The sequence below is a fragment of the Myotis myotis genome, unplaced genomic scaffold (genome assembly GCF_014108235.1).
Source record: "Myotis myotis isolate mMyoMyo1 unplaced genomic scaffold, mMyoMyo1.p scaffold_m19_p_13, whole genome shotgun sequence".
Lineage (NCBI taxonomy): Eukaryota > Metazoa > Chordata > Mammalia > Chiroptera > Vespertilionidae > Myotis > Myotis myotis.
The window spans coordinates 56311123-56332969 of record NW_023416317.1 but is presented as its reverse complement, the minus strand read 5'-3'; the positions used below and the strand labels follow the sequence as shown (position 1 = coordinate 56332969).

Sequence of the window (21847 nt, the reverse complement as noted above, 5' to 3'; positions counted from 1 at the left end):
GAGGCTCAGTCCGGGGCGGGTGCAGGGCGGCCCCTTCCCTCTGGAACTTTTCACCTGCTCCCTGCCGCCCACCCCGCCGGGTGCCCCGTGCCAAGCAGCAGCCCCGGAGCTGTCAGCGGGAAGTAAGGGGCTGAGGAAGCAGTGAGAAAAACTGGAGCAGGACAGAGCCGCTGGAGAGCTGGCAGCGTCGGCAGGAGAGGGCTGCCAGGAGGAGCCGGAGCGCCGGGTCAGCACTTCCTGCCTGCTGCCAGGCGGGCCACGGCCACGGCCACGGCCACACCCGCATGGCCCCTGCTCCAGCCCAGCGCCCACTGCCCCAGGCCCACCCTTCCGAGAGGGAGGCACTGCCAGAGGAGCCCCTGGAACAGGAGTCGGAAGCCCCGCCCCATGCCAGCCCTGCCCCTCCGGGGCTGCGGGACTTGGACTGTGTGTGGGGGGAGGGGCGGGGGGGATGTGCTCATTGATGAAAGTACCTGGAACGGCCCAACCGCCCGTCGGAAAGAAACAACCCGCCCGGGAGTGAAGATGACCCACGAGGGAGTCTGACTCCTGACAACGGGGTGTCCGCCTGCCCCTGCTGTTCTCCCCCCGTCATCCCCCAGCGAGACCCCCAGCCCCGCCAGGGACCAGACAGAACCGAATCCCGGCAGGAAACCTGTAGGTCCCTTTCTCGGCGGCCAACTTTCCTAGCACCGTCCTGAAGGTGCGCGAGACATTGGTGACCCGAGGCGCGTGGGTAACTCCTCAGCGGGACACGTCCCAGGTCCGGCAGGAACCTGGACAGGGCGTGGCCACCTCCAGGGGACTCCGTTTCCTCCCGAACCCAGTGCTGCACGTGGCAGTGCCCGGCAGCCCCCCTCGTGCTGCTCCTGAGCACAGACCGGCTTCCGCCCGGAGCAGCTTCTGCACCTCGGAGAGCTCCGCGGCCTCCGCGCGCGGCTGAGTCACTGGGAGTTCGCGGGAGAGTGGGCTGGGGTTACGGCAACCGGGGAAGGGGGTTCAGGGAGGCTGGGCCCTGGGGGGAGGACAGCCAGCAAACAGGTGGCTCCGACCTCCAGACCTGGAACCCCTCCCCGCCCATGTGAGCATCTCATTAGACACCCCGATGAGCACCATCCTGTACAGGGGTCCTCCGTCCACGGCCTGCGTCTGCCCCCCGTTTCCCGGCACCTGCTATGCGCTCAGTGCGGGAGATGACCAGGAACAACCCCCCGGCAGCTGCCCCACGGAGGTCCCACCTTCTGACCTTGGCCCTGACCGAGAGGGCCGACAGGACACAGTGGAGAACCTCCTCACCGAGCCGGACCTGGGCTCCGAGTAGCTCCCTTGACGCCGCTGTCCGCGGGGGGACCACCGGCAGGAGATGCCGGTCAATGCCCTGCTCGCACCTCCCGGCCCAGCCCCGGCCCCGCCTGGCGCCCGGCTCCCTGGGCCTCTGCGTTTCCCATAAAAAGCGACGGCTCAGGAGACTGACAGCGACACATTTGCCGCCTTCTGGGGGTGACGGATGGCCGGCTCTTCACATCCCCACTGCAAACATTAACATAATCTCCAGGATGGATGTGGTCGCCCGGTCCAATCAATCACCCTCCCGCCCCCAGATCCTCATCTCACCGAGCTCTCAACTCAGCCTGCCCAGCAGCGCCTTGGGCGGGCGGCACCGGCCACGCCACTCACCGCGGACGGTCCCTCTGGCTTACGTGCCGACTGCCTCCGCGGGCCCCTCCAGGGCCGGGACTCCCGCCCCAGCGGCTGCCTCACACACCAGCCGCACCCACCCGACCACCTGCAAGCCTGGCACAGCGCCGACGGGGGCCACTTGGCACAGTGACCACGCGAAGGGCAGGCCGAGACCGGAAGGGGTCCCTGGTTTTCTAGTGACGCCCCCACCTGCCCTCGAGGGTCAGCCATGCATGTTTCACCACCCGGGTCCTCAACAAGGCCCGCCAAACCGTCCCCGCTCCTCATCTCGGGAGTCCCCCCCCCCATTCCCATGTGGAAGAGGGTCCAAGCAGGGGGAGCCGGCGGCAGGCTTACCTCCCGGAGCTGCTGGGCGCCCCCGAAGATGCGCATCACGCCGTCGATCTCCTGCTCCAGGCGCCGCGCCCAGTGCTGCACCCTGCGTGCAGAGAGGAGAGAGGGTCAGGGTGGCCGCCTGGTGCCTGGGACCGCCCAGCCCGGCACCCGGGGGTGCCCAGCAGCAGCCACCCCTTCAAACACCAGAGAGCCCCCAGATTCCTTTGAAACGCAGCCCGGAGGCCCAGGCCCTGTTGGGCAGCCGGCAGGAGGGCGGGCTGCCCCTTAGATGCCCTGAGGGAGCCCAGCGGCTCGGGAACCTGCAGGGAGACTGCACGGTGGAGAGCGGCCCCGGCTGCTGCTGCCGCCCGCACATGGGGACTGGACACCGGGGAGGAGGGTGGGAGGGAGCCAGGGGTGCCTGCGGGGCTCAGAGCCTCGTGTCCCCAAGGCTGGTGGGGTCTGGGGGAGGGAGGGACATGAGGGACTTGCCGCCACCAAGTCATTGGGCCTCTTTGGAGCAGTAGACACAGATCTCCCAGCCCGGCAGCCCTCGCCTTTCCAGCGCCCAGTAAGCTTGCTGATCGGCGGCCCCTGGCCGCATGTCGCCTAGGACACCCCCCCACACACACACACACACTCACAGGGCCAGTTCAGACCATCCTGCCCCTTTCTGGGGACACGGCAAGCCCCCCGAGTCCCGCACCTGAGCCACCAGCCTGAGCAGGTGCCACCGACACGAGGACACGCCAAGGATGCGGCCCAGGGAGCCTTGGAATGCACAGGATGGACAGACGGTCGGTCCCGTGGCCCTGTATTCTCAGCCCAAACCCACGAACAGGGCGGTATCTGGGGAGAGGCCTGGCTCGGGTTCTAACCTGGGACCCCGCTCAGGCAGTGCCGATGGGTGAGCAAAGGGGCTGCCAAGCCATGGTCCCCCCGGCCCCAGGCACCTCCGCGGCGACCAGGACCCCTTGTCCAGATGCATCTGAAAAGGCATCTCAACTTCCCAGTCCCACAGGCAGAACGAGGCTCCCAGCGGGGGCTCCCAGGACTGCCAAGGCACATGCGCCGTGGGCCAAGCACACCCCGGGGGGCAAGGGAGGGGGTGCCAGCCCCCCGCCTCTGGAGGGCCAGCCCAGGAGCCAGAGGACGTGGGAGATGGCACCTGCCCCCGCGCCTGCGTCCTCCCTGCCTCCCCCAGTGCCACGTGGTGCCAGGACCCTTCCCGCTCTGTGGGTCGGAAGAGCTCGCCTCTGCCCCACATCCCTCCTCAGGCCTGTGGCTGGGGGCTGGGGCCGTGCCATTGTGTGTGCCCGGGTCCGTTGGCATGGGAACTCAGAGCAGGAGGCGGGCGGATCGCTAATTGCAATTTGCCAAGCAGAATGTCGGGACCAAGATGAAAAAAAAATCAACATCAAAAGAAAGCGGTATGAGCTTCGGTTTGTTGCCGGCTGAGCCGCGGCGTGTTGCCCACCTCCACTCCCCACCGCAGGGGACGCGAACCCCGCACCCGGGCAGAGGCCAGGCCGCGGGCCGGGCACGAAGGGCGATCAGGCAGCGGCTGCCGGCTGGGACAGGGCAAAGCCTGGCGGAGAATGCGGGCCGGCTCGGCCCTGGCTCCTGCCCACCAGGCACTGAGGGCGTGGCCCCGGCCGTGGGTGGACAGGGTGGCCGGTGGCTGTTTGGTGTTCCCGAGTCGGAGCCTGGCCGGCCTCGTGTTGAGATGGCCTGTGTCCAGCGAGGCAGGTGCACAGGAACGGGGAGGTCAAGGAGCTGAGAGCCAAAGGGAACCATCAGCTCTGCCCTGACCCTGACCCTGACCTCAGCCATTCACTGGTCGAGGGGACAGAATGCCCATCATAACCCTTCCTGGGACCATTATGTACAAGGGCAGCCCTTCGGATGTACAAGCTGTGGCGCCAGCATGTCGCCGGCTTCCTGGCTTCAATCCTCAGGAAGAAGCAAACGCCATCTTCCCGAATGTACAGACGGGGAAACTGAGGCACAGAGACAGCGAGTGACCTGCCCAAGGTCACCCACCCAGGAAGTGGTGGACACAGACCACCACCCAGGGTGTGCACCTCCGCCCAACTATGCCTTCGGGGCGTCACCTTGGGAGCTTGAGAATTTTATATATCGGCAAAGGCAGCCACTCACGGTCCTCCCTTCTCCCCCTCCGTCTCCTCCCCCAGAGAGCACAGCCCTGGTCCATCCCCAGGCCACTGACTCCTTCCTAGTGCATCTGTAGGTCTTCGGTTCCAGGATCCCACAGATAAAAGAAAAGTAACTGGAAGACCGGGCATGGGTGTCAAGTTTTTATTTTGTTCAGACAACACATTATTATTATTATTATTATTATTATCACCATCATTTCATCAAAACAGACTATTTCAACCCTAAAAAATTTTTTTCAGAAGAGCCAAATCTCAGGATAAAGTCCATTTCTTACCCAAAACACACACTCACTCTCCCTCCCTCCCTCCCTCTCTTCCGCTCTCCCTTCCTGCCCCCAACACACGTATGCACACACACATACACACACGAGTGTGCACACACGTGCACAGCCTCCCCACTCCCACGCCCAGGCTGAGCAGCTCTGCACTCTGCTGTGGGCTGCAGGGCCTGGCCCACCCAGGACACCCCCTCCTGGACTCTCGGGGCAGCTCCAGCCGGTCTGGCATGCGGGGCCTGATGGGCAGACCCTAGGCCCCGGCTGCACTGCCCGGCTCCTCCGTGCCCCGCACGCAGGTTATGTGATTATTCACCTACACAAACCCAACCAGGAAAGCACTGTGTGTCTAGGGGATTAAAAGACCGTGATCGATCACTCATTTCATCTTTTTTAAAATGTTTTATATTGATTTTTAGAGTGAGAGGAAGAGAGAGAGAAACACTGATGAGAGAGGAACATCACTGACTGGCTGCCTCCTGCATGCACCCCTACCAGGGATAGAGCCCCGGTGTACCCTGATCGGGAATCGAACCGGTGACCTCTTGGCCCCTGGGTCAATGCTCAACGCTAAGCCATACCAGCTGAGCCATTCGTTTCATCTTCACAGAGACGTGACTATGTGGGTCCCAGGGTTTGGCTGGCGTCCCAGTACTAGCCAGCCCCACAGTTGGAGACACCACCCACCAAACTGAGCCTAATCCTGGCCAGGTATCGTCGTCCTCACCCCAGCAGAAGGCAGGAGGGTTCTGGAAGGATCCACAGCCCCACTGGGCCAAAGGCAAACGGACCAAATCCTGCCGGGGCTTCCACCAGCCTGGGCCCAGGTGCCTGGCTCCGCCAAGAGCCCCCTGGTCAGCCTGTGGCCCACGGGCCACCCTCCCAGTGGCAGCCCCCCCTGCTGGCTCCTCACATCCGTGATTTTCCAGGCTCCTCATTGAGATGACACTGCTTATCTGCAAGTGTCTCTAAGTGCCAAATTAGCACGACCGTGAGGAGCGCAGGGGAGGCGCACGTGCAGCCCGGGCTGCAGCCGGCACGGCGCGGTGACTGCTGTGGGCACGGGAGGCTGGGCAGAGCCCAGCACCACCATGTCCACCCACGTGCCTGAACCCAGGAGGGTCTGGGCACTGCTCTGGGGCCAGTGACAAGGATGGGTGCCGGGCCATATACTGAGAGAAGCCAGACCTGTGGTCCGGGCACCATCAGGACGATGGGCCATCTCTGCCAGCCGCGTGACCTTGGAGGGTTCTGCCCCTCGGACTCTGGCTTTGCTGTCAGTGAGCAGGGGGACTGATGACCGGCTGAAGGACGGCAAGTCTGCGTGGCCACCGTGACGGGCAGTGTTGTTACTGGGCAGCCCCCTGAGGACTAGCTCATTCAATGCAGCCCCCTCTCCCCCACCCCGGCACTCAGGAGATCTCCGGGCAATGCCTGCACTTGTGGGGAGGAGATGGGGAGGAAGAGTGCAGTGGGAAGGAGTCCCCAGCGGCTCCCCTCAACCCCCTGCTCCCTCGCTGAGAGGGGCCAGGAGTGGGCACAGGGTGAAGGTTCCCGTGGCCCAGGATGTGGGCAGGCGAGGGCAGCCCAGCAGGAAGAAGCTGACCCAGGGGCGGCGGGAGCCCAGGCCTTAGTCTCCAGGGCAAGGTCAGAACCAAGGTGTGAGGGAAGAGGGGGTGTTGCCTTCAGGAAAAGTGTGGGGTGAGACCCCCCCTTTGCAAGCAGAACCATGGGGACCCGCTGGGAGGCTGGGGAGGCCCCTGGCCATGGACAGAGCACTCAGTGAGGGGCCTGCAGCTCTGAGGCCAGCTGCACAGGCCCCACCCAGAGGGGAGGGGGACAGGGCCGGGGGGCGCAGGGGAGACAGAAGAGGAGGAGGACGGGGGAGGGATGGGGTGGGAGAGAAGGGGCAGAGAGGGACGGGGCGCCTGCGTGCAGATGCAGCAGCATGGATTAAACTGCTGCCAGTTGTTAATTTTATATGTGAAGTTGTTGATCAGAATGTGATTTAATTGTACAGTATAATCCAGGCTTTTGGAATAAATTATGCAGAAAACTCATCTATAATTAAACAAATCAAAAAACCGGAGACAGGTGACACGGCAGGTTCACCCTCAGAGGGCACGGGAGGCGTGGGCGGCTGGACCCTGCAGAAGGGATGAGGGGGAGGGGGGGGGCGGGCAGGGAAGGCCCAGGGCCTGGTCGGGGCGAGGGCCTTGGGACCCCCAACCTCAGCCGCTGCAGGCCTTCTCACCTCTCTCAAGGAGGCGTGTTTTGCCATCAAAGCCCTGCTGCAGGCTGCCTCTGCCAGGCAGGCTGCCTGGATAAACCCCTTTCCACTGGGGCTTAGGAGCAGTCTATGTCCGAAGGGGACGGGGTGTATGAAGGGGAAGGGGTGCACGGCAGGACAGCACTGGGTGGGGCAGGTGGGGGTGGCCACCGGGATAGCTAACGGGCCTCTCAAAGAGAATGTGCCCCAAATTGAGACCCTGACTTCCCTCTGGATCCTCACTCACTCCCCGCCCCCCGCTCAGCTGATGGCAGCTCCTCTGTTCAGGCCAAAGCCTCAGGGCAGCCTGGAACCTGCCTTCACACTGCGCCCACTGCCCACCAGCTCCCGGCCCCAGCCCCAGCCCGGCCTGGGCCACCTGCATCTCTCTGGGACACGAGTGTCCCTGTATTCTCACCGAGAATCTCCTCCGTGAGGACAGTCCCTGGCCTGTCCGCCTCGCCCCCCCCCCCCCCCCCCCACGTGAAACTGCGCCTCTCCCCGAGCACTGCTGACCTCCGCACGCCTCCTGGGCCCACGGGTTACCCGGTGCCCAGGGGGGCCTCCCCCCTGAGGCTGAGCCCGGAGGAGGAGGCTCCTGCTCTCCGGCCTGGACGAGGGCCTGCCTCGCTGTGTGAGGGCAGGAGCAGGAGCAGGAGCAGGAGCGGGGGGGGGGGGGGGGGGGGGGGGCGTGCCGTGGAAGCCGGCGGCCGCAGAGGCTGCCCTGGGGCAGGTCCAGGAGGCCCTCGCCTTCCCTGGCTCCTCGCAGATGAATTATTAAAGCTCATTTATGATGGGCCTGCCCAGAGCCCGTGCATAATTCATGGCGCTCCCAGAAGAGCCGGGCCGAGCAGCCACTGCCTCCCAGAAGCCAGAAGAAAGTGCGGGAAGGAGTGGCCCACCCCACGGTCCCCTCAGCGCTGGCACCTTTAGCGATGGATGAGCAGGAGTTCGTGACCTCGGTATCCGGGCCAGGGACGCGGGGTCCCGGCCAGCCGCTCTGCGCAGGATCCGCCGTCTGCTCCCCAGGCCAAGCCTCCTGCCAAGGCTCTGACGCAGACCGATCGGGGGCCTGGGGGCCGCAGCGCCTCCTTCTCTCCCACACATTTTCCAGGTCGTCAGTCACAGTGGAAATGTAACCCCTGCCCAGGCCCATGTGGCACAGAGGCTCCGCCAGGCTGGCTCTCGGGACGTGGCCACCTAGACACAGACCCCGGGTGCCCACCAGGTGCTGTGATGGAGCCACGCCCCAGCCTGGTCTCCGGGGCGGCACTGTCGGGTGGAGGCACCTGTGACAGCCACCAGGTTGAGTCAGGGGGGACCCAGGAGCTCCTGCAGCTGGACCCCGCCTGGCGGTGGCGAGACAGGCCCTGTGCACGTGTCCCCCCCCACTCTGGTCAGATCCTGTCACTCCCACGTCGCCATCTCCCCTCCTGCACATCCTCCCCAGCCCCCAGCGTGAGTCAAATCCTCGCTGAGCCACAAATAGCCGTCCTCTGTGTGTGTCCCCAACACAGCCTCCTGCCTCGAGGCGCACAGAGACCCCCCCCCTTCAGGATGCAGGCTCCTCTGATCCTCCTCAGAGCAGGGACCCCAACTCCCAACCCGTGGAGGCTGGCGGCCACCTGAGGACAGCCAGGTGCGAGGAGAGGTGGAGCAAAGGCCAGAACTCAACCCATCAGGGCCAGCTTTGCTCCTCTACCTCATCAAGTCACCTACACCAGGGCGTCTTCCTGGGTTTCTCCCACCCCCTCTCAAACCCACAGTCCTCACCCCACTACACTGACCCTTGCCTTAGCCCGGGGCTGCGACTACTCTGTCACCAAGTTCCCTGCAGAGCTTAGCTGGCTTCCTGGCAAGGAAAGAGTTTTCCAGAAACACTTGGAATTCGATTTACTCAAACATCCTCCCCTCACCCGACTGGTACCTGCCCTGGCAGCTCTGCAGTGGGAGAGAGACTGGGGCGCAGGCCTGGGAAAGGGGGTCCAATCCAGCAGGTGGCAGAGCACAAGGAAGGGAACTGGTGAGGCAGAGCCCCTACTGTGTGCTCGGCGTGTGACTCCCCCCGAAGTCACACCACACCTGGGCCAGGCGCAGGCCGATCAGGCCCACTTCCTGGATGGACTCTGAGGTCCAGAGGGGTGGGGCGGGGAAGCCACACACCCAAGGCCACACAGCCAGTCTGTACCGAGCCAGGACTCGAACCCAACCAAGTATGGCTCCAGAGCCCTAGAGCTGTCCCCTGGGCCTGTGGTCGGCAAACTGCGGCTCGCGAGCCACATGCGGCTCTTTGGCCCCTTGAGTGTGGCTCTTCCTAAGCCTTAGGAGTACCCTAATTAAGTTAATAACAATGTACCTACCTATATAGTTTAAGTTCAAAAAATTCGGCTCTCAAAAAAATTTCCAATCATCACACTGTTGATATTTGGCTCCGTTGACTAATGAGTTTGCCGACCGCTGGCCTAGACCTTTAAGTCTCCCAATTCCAAGGTGGACTTCAACAGCCAAGATTCAAATGAGGAAACAGGGTGCAGGGGGGCCACCCCTCATTTATGAGCTTTCCCAGGTGTGAGACGGGGCCCAGCCCTACACCAGGATCCCCTCTGCTCCCCAAGCAAGCCAAGCTGGGTACAGTTGGGAAGTCCTTCCTTACACCCCCAGAGCTATGCTGCTGCGGGCATGTCTCGGCACCGTGGAGACGAGCCCCCCAAACCTCCACCCCTGCAGGACCCTGGACCAGGGAGGGAAAGGATGCCCCCTACTCTGAGATGTGCTTCTCGCCAGTGCCCGGCGTCCCAGAGGGAGCCCCGCTGCGTGCCAATCGCACGCGATTGCAGGTTCCGCCTGGAGCTCCGTGGGCTGTGCGGGGCCCATAGCTGCAGGGAGGAAGGGGAGCCAGGGGTGGCCCCAGCAGCCATACCTCCTCCTGAGCCCCAGAAAGGTGCCAGGCCGACGGGAGCCACTGCCTGGTGAGCCTGGGTTGTCCTCAGGGCCGGCTTGAGGGGAGGCAGTTAGGCAGACCCAGCAGGGCTTGTCATTGCCAAAACATTGCAGGTGTTTCCCAGCTCCTGCGAATTCCCTACCACCTCATTCATCATTCATTCATTCATTCATTCATTCATTCATTCACTCATTCACTAGGCCCTAGTGACTAGGGTACGAGCCGGGCTACGGGCTGGCCCCTGGTGAGCAGGGCAGATGTGGGCCTGCCCTGGGGAGCTTCGAATTCCAGCAGAGCAGACGTCTGATCTGATCCGGACGGAGGAGTGGAGGGAAGAGGGAGTCCGGTGAGCCCTGTGGGGTGGGATGCAGATGAGGGGCCCGAACAGCCTCGGGGCTGGCAGGTGAAGGGGGCTCCGCAGAGCTGGGGAGCAGCCTGGCAGGGAGGAGGTGGCCCTGCCTCCATGCACTCACCCGCTCCACAGCCACCAGCCGGGGCCCCTCACACCACCCCTGTGCAGAGCCACCAGCCGGCAGCCCGCTCTCCCCCTGGACTTTGTAACTGTGCTCCGACGTGGGGTTGGGGCAGCAGAGAGCTCTGAGCCTCAGCCCAGCACACACTAGAGCAGCGGTTCTCAACCTGTGGGTCGCGACCCCTTTGGCGGTCGAACGACCCTTTCACGGGGGTCGCCTGAGACCATCCTGCACATCAGATATTTACGTTACGATTCATAACAGCAGCAACATGACAGTGATGAAGTAGCAACGAAAATAATCTTATGGTTGGGTCACCACCTGAGGAACTGTATTTAAAGGGCCAGAAGGTTGAGAACCGCTGCACTAGAGGCTGAGGGTGATGTTATTACGCCCCCCGCCCCCCGCCCCCCTCCGCTCCCGGGGCTCCAGCAATAAGACCCGCCTGCCGCCACTCAGCCACAGGTGCCCACAAGTGCAAAGCACCCACCATTTTCCTGGTGATTTCTGATAGATATTGTCCCCAACACATCATCTCTGGAGTACAGGGCCTGGCGCACAGTGGGTGCTCAAAACATGTTGGCGGAATGACCGGATGCTCCAGCCTCACAGCTACACATGGGAAATAGGGTCCCATTTTAAAGATTGGGAAAAGGAGGCACAAAACGACTCCAGGTCACCTAGGAGACGCCCTGTATGACCCCCGCTCTGCCCTCCTCCATCACTGTCCCCTGGACCAGGCTCTCTGGTGGGCAGCAGGGGGACACAGGGCGGCCAACAGAGCCACGGCTCCGGGTCCCACTACACGGCCTCGTGAAGCGCCCACCTTCCCCGTTTTGGAGTAATGGCCTCCGAATGCCACCAGCCTGGACCCGCCTGTGGAATACATCCGCTCTGTGCCGAGAAGCTCGGGGCTGAGGGGCCTCAGGCTGGGAGACCCCGTCATGAGCTGTGGGCAGCCCAAGGCATCGGGGTGCTAGGAGGCACTGCCCAGGGGTGCAGCGGCCTTGGGAGCATGTCAGCAAGAGAGGGAGGGGCCTGCCTGGAGCTCAGGGAACCGGGGCAGGATCAGGCCAGGTGAGCTTCTCCCCGCCCCACCCCTGCCCCTTGGATGACTCTGGGAGCACCCGCCATCATGGCGATGACTTGCTCAGCCTCACTTCCATTTCTTCTTCAGCGAGGAGCCCCCAGACCGCGAGCTCCCCAGAGCCGGGCGGCACGCAGCTAAGCGAGGTGTGGGAATAAGGTCGTCAGTTGGCAAGCCCCTCAGTCAGCGTCTCCAGGGAGCCCCAGTGCCCCAGGTCCGTGAGAAAGCCAGCAGCCCCCCGAAGCCGCCCTCTGGGGACCTCAGCCTGATGCACCCAGCCTTGCGGAGGGACAGGTGTGACGGGAAAGTGGGAGGGTGGGGGCACCCGAGGCCCTGTGGCCGGGGGTGGGGGTGGGGGGTGGGGGGGTGCTGCTGGGAGGAGGCGAGCTGCGAAGGGCTGTGTGAGGCCGTGGCTGCTGCTCGGATCCCAGTGCCGGGTGTACGTCCCGCCTCCCCAGCTGTGTGATTCCAGCACCACTCAGCCCTGCGGCCTCAATTTTCCTGTCTGTGAAACGGGAATAAAAATGGACCAATCTCACTGGACAGCATATGTGAGGGCCCAGCTCACGGATTGATGATGTGGTTAAAACAGCTACTTCGGTACCAATTTTCCCTCCAGCATGGACACCCTCTCCTCCCGTCCCCTCCCACCTCCTTCCTCGGCCCCACCCCCACGCAGATCTCTTGTCTATACAGATACTGCCTGCCCCTTCTCCATACTCCCCGCAAGGCTCGCTAACAAAACCCAAGTCTGCACGAATCTCCCACCGCCAGCCCCAAGGTGACCCATCCTTAGCTCAAGGGCAAGCCCTGCTTAGCCTGAGCCAATCACAGTGCACCTTCAGCGGTTGGTTTCGAGTGGACATGTGACCCGGTGCTAGCCAATGAGGTGTGAGGGGGCGTTGGCTAGCGGCTTCTTGGTGAGGAAACACCCCCTCTTTTATCCTAATGTCTGGCACCTGTGATGCCTGGCGCTGTGGCAGCCACCTCGCTGCGGGGAGGGTGTCAGCAAGGACAGACAGACACACGACAGGTGCTGCGTCCAGGCGAGTGCAGGTGCGGGCTTGTGCCTCCACGGCAGCGCACACGCGCCCACCCCTGTCGCAGGGTGAGCAACCGTCACCGCGGTCACCAAGGTGCACAGGGAAGCAGCGCTTTTCCTTGCAGCCAAACGCACTCTTCAGACTCAGCTCTCCAGGGGGCAGCAGTGAGCTCAGTGCCAACTTCTGGAAAGGGGGGCGGGGGGGGGGGGGCGGGAGGCACAGCACAGGCTTGGGAGAGGCCCCAGTCCTCAGGCCGTGCAGGGCAGCTGGGCGAGGGACCCCGCGAGCAGGGCAGGAGGTGCAGAGGCCAGAGCGCCTGTAGGACCTGCAGGTGGTCAGCCTGGCCGGGGCCTGGCTATTTCCAGGGCTAGAGGCCGGAGGCCAGAGTGCCAGGCTGAGAAGCAGGGCTCCGCCCAGGGCAGGCTTTGGGGTGCAAGATCCCAGCTCACCCTCCATGGGAGACACTGCAGCACGGGGTGGGGGTCCAGGGAGGCCTGAGCTCGGGGAGAAGGGGACCCCACCTGTGAGCGCCCTCAGCACTGGGCCTGTTCTGCAGCTCCTTCCTCTTTTCTAACAGATGAAGCCGGGGCAGGCTGGGGTGGGCTGTGTGCCAGCTGGAGCGGGTGGCAGCACCAGGCCTGACCTTTAAGGCCTCAAACGCAGCATTCCAGGCGGCGCCGGGAGCACGCGGCTGCAGGCGAAGTGATTAAGGCTTAAATGCCACGTCAGCCTGGAAACACGCTGCGGAGCAGGCCTCTACCCACCTCAGGGGGCACGGCCCGCTCCTGCCCAGCCGGCGACACAGCCGTCCTTTCCCAGGCCGCCCGAAAGCTGGTGACTGGGAACCCGCACAAGGGCACGGTGGGAGCTGGGCCGCACGGCACGGGCTCCTGGCTCTGCGGGGTTTGCAGGAGTGGTCTTGATGCTCCCACACCCCGATTCTCCCGCACCCCGATTCTCCTGTACCCGGATCAGGATGCGTTTATTCACGGGAATCAGATGTGTGTCTCAGTGCAGGGTGCGGAGTAGGATGGCGCCTCCAGCAGCCTGTACTGAGCACGGGGACTGGGTCCTGCGCATCCCCCCCTCTCCCCCCCAGTGCATGCAGCCAGCAGTAATACTCCTGAAGGCTCTTTTCCGCCACCACAGGCCTCAGTTTCCCTGTCTCACAATGGAGGTATCTGGGTCCCATATTTCCTTCCCAAGTCAGGGACCATGCAAGGCCCACAGTGCCAAGGAGGTGGCCCCGCCCATGCTCCCTGCCCCCACAGGAACTCTCACTGGCCCTCAGGCTCCCAAGGCCTTCTCGGCCACTTCTGTCCTTTGCAGAAACCCCTCCCAAAATGCCGAGGACTCTGGGCTCTCCTGGCACCGCCAACACATGGGAATTCCAGGAAAGCAAACTCAGTCCCTCTGACATCAGAACCCCTCAGTCCTGGGCCCAGGCAGCAGCCCCTCAGACAGCCTTGCTCATAAAGAACCAGTGGCAAAAATTCACCCCCAAAGGAAGTGTCTTCACCCCCCCCCATAGAGGGACATGCGGGGATCATCAAGCGAAGCTTTTGTACCCCAAATCGCCTGCAGCTACTGCACAAATGTCTTGCTGGGGACCCCAAACCTGCAGAAGATGCCCAGGGGTGCCCGTCTCCCTTCGCTCCGTGTGCAGAAGACAAGCGCCCACGCGGAGAGAAAAAACACCAGCCCAAGGTCACACCGCAAGGTCCCCACTGCCAGCCCGGACCCCGCACCCACCCTCCGGGTTCCCCACGGGGAAGGGCTGTTACAAAGATGCTTTGCTTCAGGAAGAACTCACCCAGCTTCTGAGTCCCAAGCCTCCCAGGGCATCTAAATACTATTCAATTTGCAAACATTTGAATTACAAGGACGCAGCCTGTGTGTTTCCTTAGGACTGTCAGCGAGCCAGTTGGTAGATGATCAAACTTCCCAGCTCAGCCATAACTCAGGCTGTTTCTGACATAAAAGTTTGCAAAACACTGGTCCTAACGACCAGACGGGCCCATGGCTCACTGTCAGCACTTGCCCAGCCAGGCCCTGGCACTAACCCCAAGTCAGGTGCAGATGGTGGGCACTGGGAGCGCATTCTGGGGGCAGAGATACACTGTGAAGCTGCCCACACACACAGATGTGCACACACCCACACCTGCATCCACATGCACACACGTGCACACACCCACACCTGAGCATGCACGGACACACATGCCTGCACATACACAAACAACACGCAAGCACGCACACACGGACACACAAGCATGTCTTCATGTACAAAGGGACACTCGTACACATGTGTATAGACATGAACACATCTAACACATGTGAACAAAAACACGAGAGCGCACACGTGTAGACACTTCCACACACAAGCTGACATGTGCACACAGGCCCAGGCAAGAGCCACACACACGGGAGAAAAGACCCAGAAACCACAACTGCATCTCAGGTGCTTCTCGGGCCTGGCTGGGTGGTGGGTGCTATGGGCCAGGGGACAGGTGGCTGGCACTCGGGTGCAGGCCCAGCTGGACTGAGGGCCCTCCTAGACCCAGTCAGGGCCCATGTGCCCTCATCACCCCACTCTGGGGCCAGGCCCATCCCTCAGGACCTGTCACACCCCCACCCTGAGGCAACACCACCAAGGGAATTCTGGGCTAGAGATGAGGCCCCGAGACCAGAGAGGCTGAGAAGTTCCTGAAGTGGCACAGCTGGCGGGAGGCGCGGCCCAGCCTCAGTGTGTGCCCAGAGGGGGGCTCACTTGGAAAGGTCTGGCCAGGAGGGAAGGAAGGCTTCGAGGAGGGAGCACAGGGCCCAGGGTGCACGCAGGGAAGACAGGCAGCTCCCCCACTCCTTCCCCCTTTATTTCAGGAGCCTCTTCCAAGGTGGGGAGACGGTTTAATGATCAGCAAGAAAGGCTGCCTGTGCCCCTCCCTGCTAAACAATTAGCTGATTGGAGCTCAAAGTGGGTCAGGCTAGGAAGCCGCTTCCAGACGCCCAAAGAGCAGCCAGAGGCCAGGATGGGGGTGCGGGCTCCTCTGGGCTGGGGGTCCGTGTGGAGAGGAGCAGGGAGAGCCGGGGCCTGTCCTCTCAGAGCCCTGGAGGAAAGGAAGCTGAGGCCTGGGGGCAGGGCCTTGTCAAGGTCCCCACCATGCTGCCCAGCAGGGGAGGGGCCTGGGTTGAGACTGCCTTTGACAGAGGACCCCCAGGACCAGGCCAGCCCGTGGTGGGGACCCTTAGGTCCCCCATGTGAACATCTCCGCTACCCCCCCCCCCCCCCCGCCAATCCCAACAAGACCAGGTCTCCTACCCTGTGAGGCCCCAACCCCACAGGCTCAGCCACCAGCACCAGCAGTGGCCAAGACCCAGAAAGGGGGGCCCAGGTGGGGTAGGAGGGGGACTAGGTGGTCCATGAGCAGGACCAGGGCGGGGACCTAAACCAATGGCCTGAGCCTCACAGTGGCAGGTCAGGGCGTCGGGCTCAGCTGTGTGGGCTCGAAAGACAGCATCCTGGACTCCTTTAGCCCCAAGAGATCCCGTGGGGACCAGGCAAGTCCCGCGGGGCCACCTGGGTCTGCACCTGTCCCGCCAACTCCCCTCTCTCAGCCACAGGCAGTGCGCGGCTCTTCAGGTTACACAGGACAACAGAGGAAGGGAAGGGAAAAGGCAAAAACCACACGTGCACCCTCCTCTGGGAATAGGAATATCGATTCTTCAGCTTCTTGCAGGCTCCAGACGAAAAACCTCAACCTGACATGAGGCTGGAGGCCCTCAGGTCCTGGAGGCCCATGACCAGCCGTGGGAAAGCCGCCCATCCTTGCCTTTAGGATGCCCTAGGCCCCGGGGCGCCCTCCCAGGCCTGAGGGCCCGGGCGCATCCCTTAAAGACACAGGTCACCAGTTCTAGAGGCAGATCTCGAGCCTGGAGGCCTGAGAGAACAGCAGCAGGGAGGTGGGGGAGCAGCTGGAAGGTGCTAGAAGGGAAGGAGGAGACCCCACCCACTGACGGCAGGACGCTGGCAGGCAGGGTCCGTGCCACATGCTGTCCGCTTCGACTCCCAGAACTCCAGCTGCCCCTTGGACAGTCCCCTAGCCAGGAGAACCTGGTTCCCGGCCCCCCAGGCCCCACCTGTTCAGGGAGCACGACACCCGAGTCTGTAAGGACGGATCCCCGGCAGCCCCCTCGGGTCCGACGGAAACGCCAGGACTAGAGGATCCGGCCCAGGTTTCCATGAGCCGCTCCACCCCTACCCTGTGCATCACACTAGAGCCGGGGGGGGCGGGGGGAGGATGGCACCGAGGCCGCTCAAGACAGAGTCTCTGCTGCCCACGCCCATGCCAGGCAGGCCTGGCCACGATCGCCTGCACACCTGGGAGGGGCCGGAGGCAGACACGGGGCATGAGGACCCGGCTGGGGGCAGCCCTGGGCCGAGGAAGGCCCCTCAGAGGGCAGAGCCAGAGCAGCAAGGTCACCGCTGGGAGGCCTGCGTGTGCCTCTCACGTCGGATGCCTCATCATTCCCTTCCACAGACTGAGGTTTGAGCTTCCACTGCCAACTTCCTGGGCCCACTGCGCAGAGGTGCCCAGCCCCTGGCAGGGCAGCTGAGTGCCAGAGCACTCCCCACCCAGCAGCTGTGGGGCACTGGGCAGGTCCCCGTATGGGGACGGGCATGACCCTGGGTTCTGAGGTTAAGGGGCCTGGTCTGGGCTAAGTGACGGGAGGCCGCCATTGGCCTGGAGACGTCCCCCACAGTCAAGAGAGGGGGGAGGGAGGTGGCCTGCCCGCCTCTCGTCACCCCAAGGAGCTGGCATCCCACGTGGATGGGCACAGCCTGAGCGAGCCGCACGGCCCAAGGCATCCTGGTGGGTGGGGCCCATCGGGCTGTGCCATCAGGGCCTGATGCTAATGTCACTCGGAGCTGGCCCTGCCCACCAGGGGCCACACCCTCTCCCATTAATTCTCACCACTGGCATCTAAAGCAATTCTGTTATCTCAGTCGGGGAAACTGAGGCAAGGTCATCCCAATGGAGAGGGTCAGCTCTGAAGACCAAAGCATGAGCCCGCAGGGCCCACCAGACACCCCGCATGCCCCCGCCCGCCTCCTCCCGGGCGCTGGCCGGGCTGCCCTCCCACCTCCGAGGCGCCAGGAGCCGGCAGCGCCCACCTGTGCAGCGGAGGAGGCTCTGCGCACAGACCCGCTCATTCCACGCGTGACTCGGTCTCTCCTTGGGCACACCAGTGTGACTAAGAACCCAGGGTGAGACTCGCCACAGACGAGGGGGAACGCATCTTAAAATGGGCTCCCTCCCTTCTCAGGGGTTATTTAGCCTGGACAGCTGGCCAGAAGAGGCCCCCCATAAAGGTGGGGCACAGGGGGGGCAGCAGCCAAGGGTCCCCCCAAACCCTCAACCCCGGGAGGGATGTGAGCCCTGGCAGCTCTGCACATCGTGGTGGTGGCCGGCCACCAGGCCTCCCCACCCCCACCCCCCCACCCCGGAAAAGCTGCGGCAGGTTGTTGGAGAGACGGGGACCCAGATGTGTGGCGCCGCCTCCCTCCAACGGGAGAGTCACAGGGAGGTGCAGAGACCCAGACAGACACACGTCACCCACCATTAACCGCAGCGAGACTGACGCATGCTCGGTCGAGGCACTCGGGAAGAGGAGCTGTCATTCATCTGCTGGGGCATCCAGACCCCCAGGCTCCTCTCTGCCCCCACCCATGCCCACCCACACCCAGAGGAAGGCAGGCGCTGGCTGGCACCATCCCTGGGGTGGAGCAGGGCCAAGCAGGCAGCTCAGCCGGGTGCGTCCCCCAGCTCTCAGCTGGGACCCCGGGGAGAAGGCCAGAGAGACCCAGGCGACAGGGACAGGGGTCCAACAGAGGCAACAAGAGAGGCGGGCAGGGCAGGGTGGGCAGAGAGATGAAAGGGACCAGCAAAAAAAGTGCAGGGTGGCGAGAAAAGAGAGAGGCCCGAAGGAGGAGGCAGGGAGGGCAGGAGGCCGACAGGCCCGGGGAGGAAGGAGAGAAGGAGAGAAGCAGCCAGGTCGCCCACAGCCAGCAGCGCCGTTCACACCGCTCGCGCCACCTGCCACCACGCTGGGCTGAGCATAACGGAACGGGAGGAAGCCGTGACGCGTGTGTGTGCCGATTCCGCCTCGGCCACCCCACTCCCAGCCTCACGCGTGCAGGGGTGTACACGCGTGCAGGGGTGTACACGCATGCACTCATGCCCATGTGGCCGCCTCCTTGTTGGAAACCCTGATCCAGGTCCAAGTGGGGTGACAGAGCCCCCTCAAAACCAGAGCCCTGTCCCCTCTCCAGCGCTGACGCCTCTGCCCTCCCCATCGGCGGCAGCCTCGGTCCGCTTCGCCCGGTGGGCACAGAGCCACGCCGCCTGCCGGAGCGAGGACGGACATAACGGCCACCAGACCCAAGCCCGCACTTGCTCAAAGCCCAGCAGCTTGAGAAGCTGGGCCGTCGCACCGCCAGACACTAATGAGGACGTGACTTCCCATCTGGGGCCTCTCCACTGAGGGTCGTCGCCCAGGGCCATGAGGCTGCGTCCCACCTCCCACCTCAGAGAGCCACCTGTGTCATCTCATCCCGGCCTGGCCACGCTGACCCTGGAGAGTTTGGGACGGCCACCCCCACACCCCAACCTCCAGCAGCCTCAGCCCTATGCCAGTTCAACGAGAGCCCCAACTCCACCCAGCCATTGTGGCCACGACGAATGGGGGCGGGGGTGGGAGGGCCTCTTTCCCTCCCTCCCTTCCCTCCCCTCCCTCCCTCCAAGGATCCATGGGCATCACATCGGCAGGACCAGGGCAGCTGAAGGGCGCTGGCTGTCACGGTCAACCCTGAGTGTCGTCACACCGTCAGTCACCTCCCCCTGGACCCTCAGAGCCGCACAGCCCTCACCCTACCCCCACCTCATCCTCTAATTATGGTTCCCAAGACGTGTCCCAAACCCTCAAATTAGCTCCGACGCCATCGCCAAGGGAAGAGCGTCCAGCTGCCATCACCCCCGCCTCCCCGTCTCCTTGCTGGGGACCGAGGGACAGGTGTCCGCTCCTGCCAGGGGCTCACACTGTCCTTCCCAGGGAGACCCCTGCAGGCCCCGCAGCCAGCTGACCCGCTGCAGGCTGGAGGGAGAGGGAGCGAGGGGGGAAGAGGTGGAAAGAGGCGTCTGTGTGAACCTTCACGGGAGGATCTATGGAACCGCTAGGGCTCGGCTTTGAGGGGAAAAGAACAACAGGAAAATCACGCTTTCGCTCTTTTTCCCAACATCGTGGCTTAAGTCCATTTCCCTCCCAGCAAAGAAAAGGCAAAAACGCACCCCACAGCCCTGAACTTCCGTGCCATTCTCTTCTCCCTGCACACCCCCCCCCCCCGCCCCTCACACACGAAAAATCCAGACAGTTGACAGAGGACACGTCCGTGCGGCACCTGTAATTTGCCGACCGATCACCCGCCTGAGCACAGCCAGGCTGAGCCAGGAGAGCGGGCGGGAGGAAGAGGGGCTGGAGCAGCGCCTTCCTCTCGCGCCCCTCGCCTTCCTCCTGCGCCCTTGTCTGGGAGACCCGGGAGCTGGCCGCCGCAGGTTCTAAGCAGAACCCCTCCTCCGTGGGACTGGTCTCAGAGGCACAGCCAGCCTCTCCCCTTCCCTGAGGCCAGACCCTTCCCCTACCAGCCGGGCTGCTCATTTTCCAGGTCCTCGGGCTCCTGGTGAAGGAGAGACCAGGACAGGTGGCTCCCGGGGGAGGAGCAGAGACAGATAACAGGCAGCAAGGTGGTTGCTGTGACCCGGAGCCAATAGGGGCAGGGCTGTCTGGGCACTGACACAGGCTGGGGCATGGTGCCCACAGAAACAGCTGCTGCCCTGAAGGCCACACGCCCTGAATGCCCACTCCCAGCCCAGGCACATCTGGCCCGGGCTCACCCGGAGGGAGAAAGCCAGAGTTTGCGTCTCCTGGGGGGGGGGGGGGGGAGGGAAGGGGCGGGCGGAGAGGCTCAGAAGGGCCAGGGAAAGGACAGGAGCAATGAGGCCCAGGAGAGGCGGTTTTCCTGCTGGGGCAGCAGCCGGGCAGCAGGGGTCCTCCCCGCCATTCACCCTCTGCCCGCACCCGGGAACCTGCGCCTCCCCATTGGGCTCACCAGGGCACCCTTCCCCCAGGCGCAGTGGGGCGGCCAAGAACACGGGACCCTGAGCCACCACCAGGCGCCCACATTCTCTGCATCCGGCCTCCCCTCCCTCCAAGGAAAAGGCCACGGGAGGCAGGTGTGGGTGCCCCGCGCCGCTGGCCCGAGAGCGCCAGTTCCCACCCAGGGGGCAGGGCTCGCGCCGCCCCTCACCCAAGCGCAGGTCTCCCTTTCGCCGGGACGGCGGCAAGGGAACCGGCGGGCCAGCTCGGACCCCCACCCCACGCCAGGCGGGGCGCCCTGGCTCCGCTCCGCTCGGCGGGGTGCGGGGGGTGGGGCGGGGAGAAGGGGCACCGCGGGGAAGTTTCGCGACGCAGCCACCAGCGCCGGGACGCGGCCGCCCGCCCTCCGGGCTTGGGGCTGCCACCCCGGGCGCAGCGGGCAGCGGGCAGCGGACTCGGCGCCGCCGCGGCTGCGGGGCGCGGGGAGCGGGCGCGGGCGGGGGCGCGGGGCGGCCGAGGCCACTTACGTGTGCTGCTGCGGGAAGCTGTAGGCAGAGGCGCCGGGGGCGGCGAGCAGCGGCAGCAGCAGCAGCGGCGGCAGGAGCCGCAGCAGCCGGCGCGGGGGCCCGGACGCGGGGCGCGGGGCGCCGGGGCCGGGCTGGGGGCCGCGGCGGGGCCGGGACAGCGCGGTCCGCGCGGGGCCGGGCCGGGAGGCGCCGCAGGTCCGAGCCGGCACCGCCATGTTTCCATTCAAGACGCGGCGCCGCGGGGAGGGGGGCGCGGGCGGCGGGCGCTCTCGGCCTCTCCTCCGCCTCCTGGCGCGGGACCTCGGGCTGCACGGGCCGCGGCGCCTCTGCGGGCTGCCGGCTGCGCCGCGATGTCTCCGCCGCGCGGGCTCCCGGCGCTCTGAGCGCTCGCCCGGGACCGGCGCTCAAATAGCTGCGGCCGCCAACCCGCCGGCGCCGCCCTCCTCCCGCCGGCCCGCCCCCGCGCGCCCCCGCCGCGGCCACGCGCCCGCCGCCCGCGCGCCCCCGTCCCCGCCGCCCCGCTGCCCGCTGCCCGCGCGGCGCCTACGCGGCCTCCTGCGGGCTCGACCTTCCGCCGGCGGGAGGCCCGGAGGCCGTTCCTGCGGGAAGGGCAGCCTGCAGCCCGGACGCCGAGAGCGCAGCCGCTTCGGGGTCCTCGAGGGGAAACCGAGGCCGGCCCGGGGCAGAAGGAAGGGCCAGTCTCCTTGCTCCCTGCGCGGGCACCGGGTTCCACGCGCCGGCGAGGGGCTGAGAATGCGGGTGCAGCCTCTGCGGCCACTCGTCTCAGCTCCCTGGCTAAGCAGGCACTGCGCCCGCCGCCAGCCCCTGCGCCCGCCCCGGCCGGTGTTTCGGCCTCTGCCTCGCTCTGCCTCGCCTCGTCCAGCGCTGGCC

General features: G+C 64.7%; 1 protein-coding gene across 2 annotated transcripts in view; it reads right to left on the bottom strand.

Annotated features, from left to right (window-relative positions):
- Positions 1 to 21388, bottom strand: part of CACNA2D2 (calcium voltage-gated channel auxiliary subunit alpha2delta 2) — a 109562-nt gene extending 88174 nt beyond the window's left edge. For both annotated transcript variants that reach the window (XM_036333458.1, XM_036333459.1), the window contains exons 1-2: positions 20957 to 21388; positions 2038 to 2119 (exon numbers count right to left, since the gene is read on the bottom strand). In XM_036333458.1, the coding sequence (XP_036189351.1) occupies positions 2038 to 2119; positions 20957 to 21171 (297 nt within the window). In that variant the 5' untranslated portion in view covers positions 21172 to 21388. The remainder of the gene's footprint in view (positions 1 to 2037; positions 2120 to 20956) is intronic.
- Between the last annotated feature and the right edge of the window lie 459 nt (positions 21389 to 21847).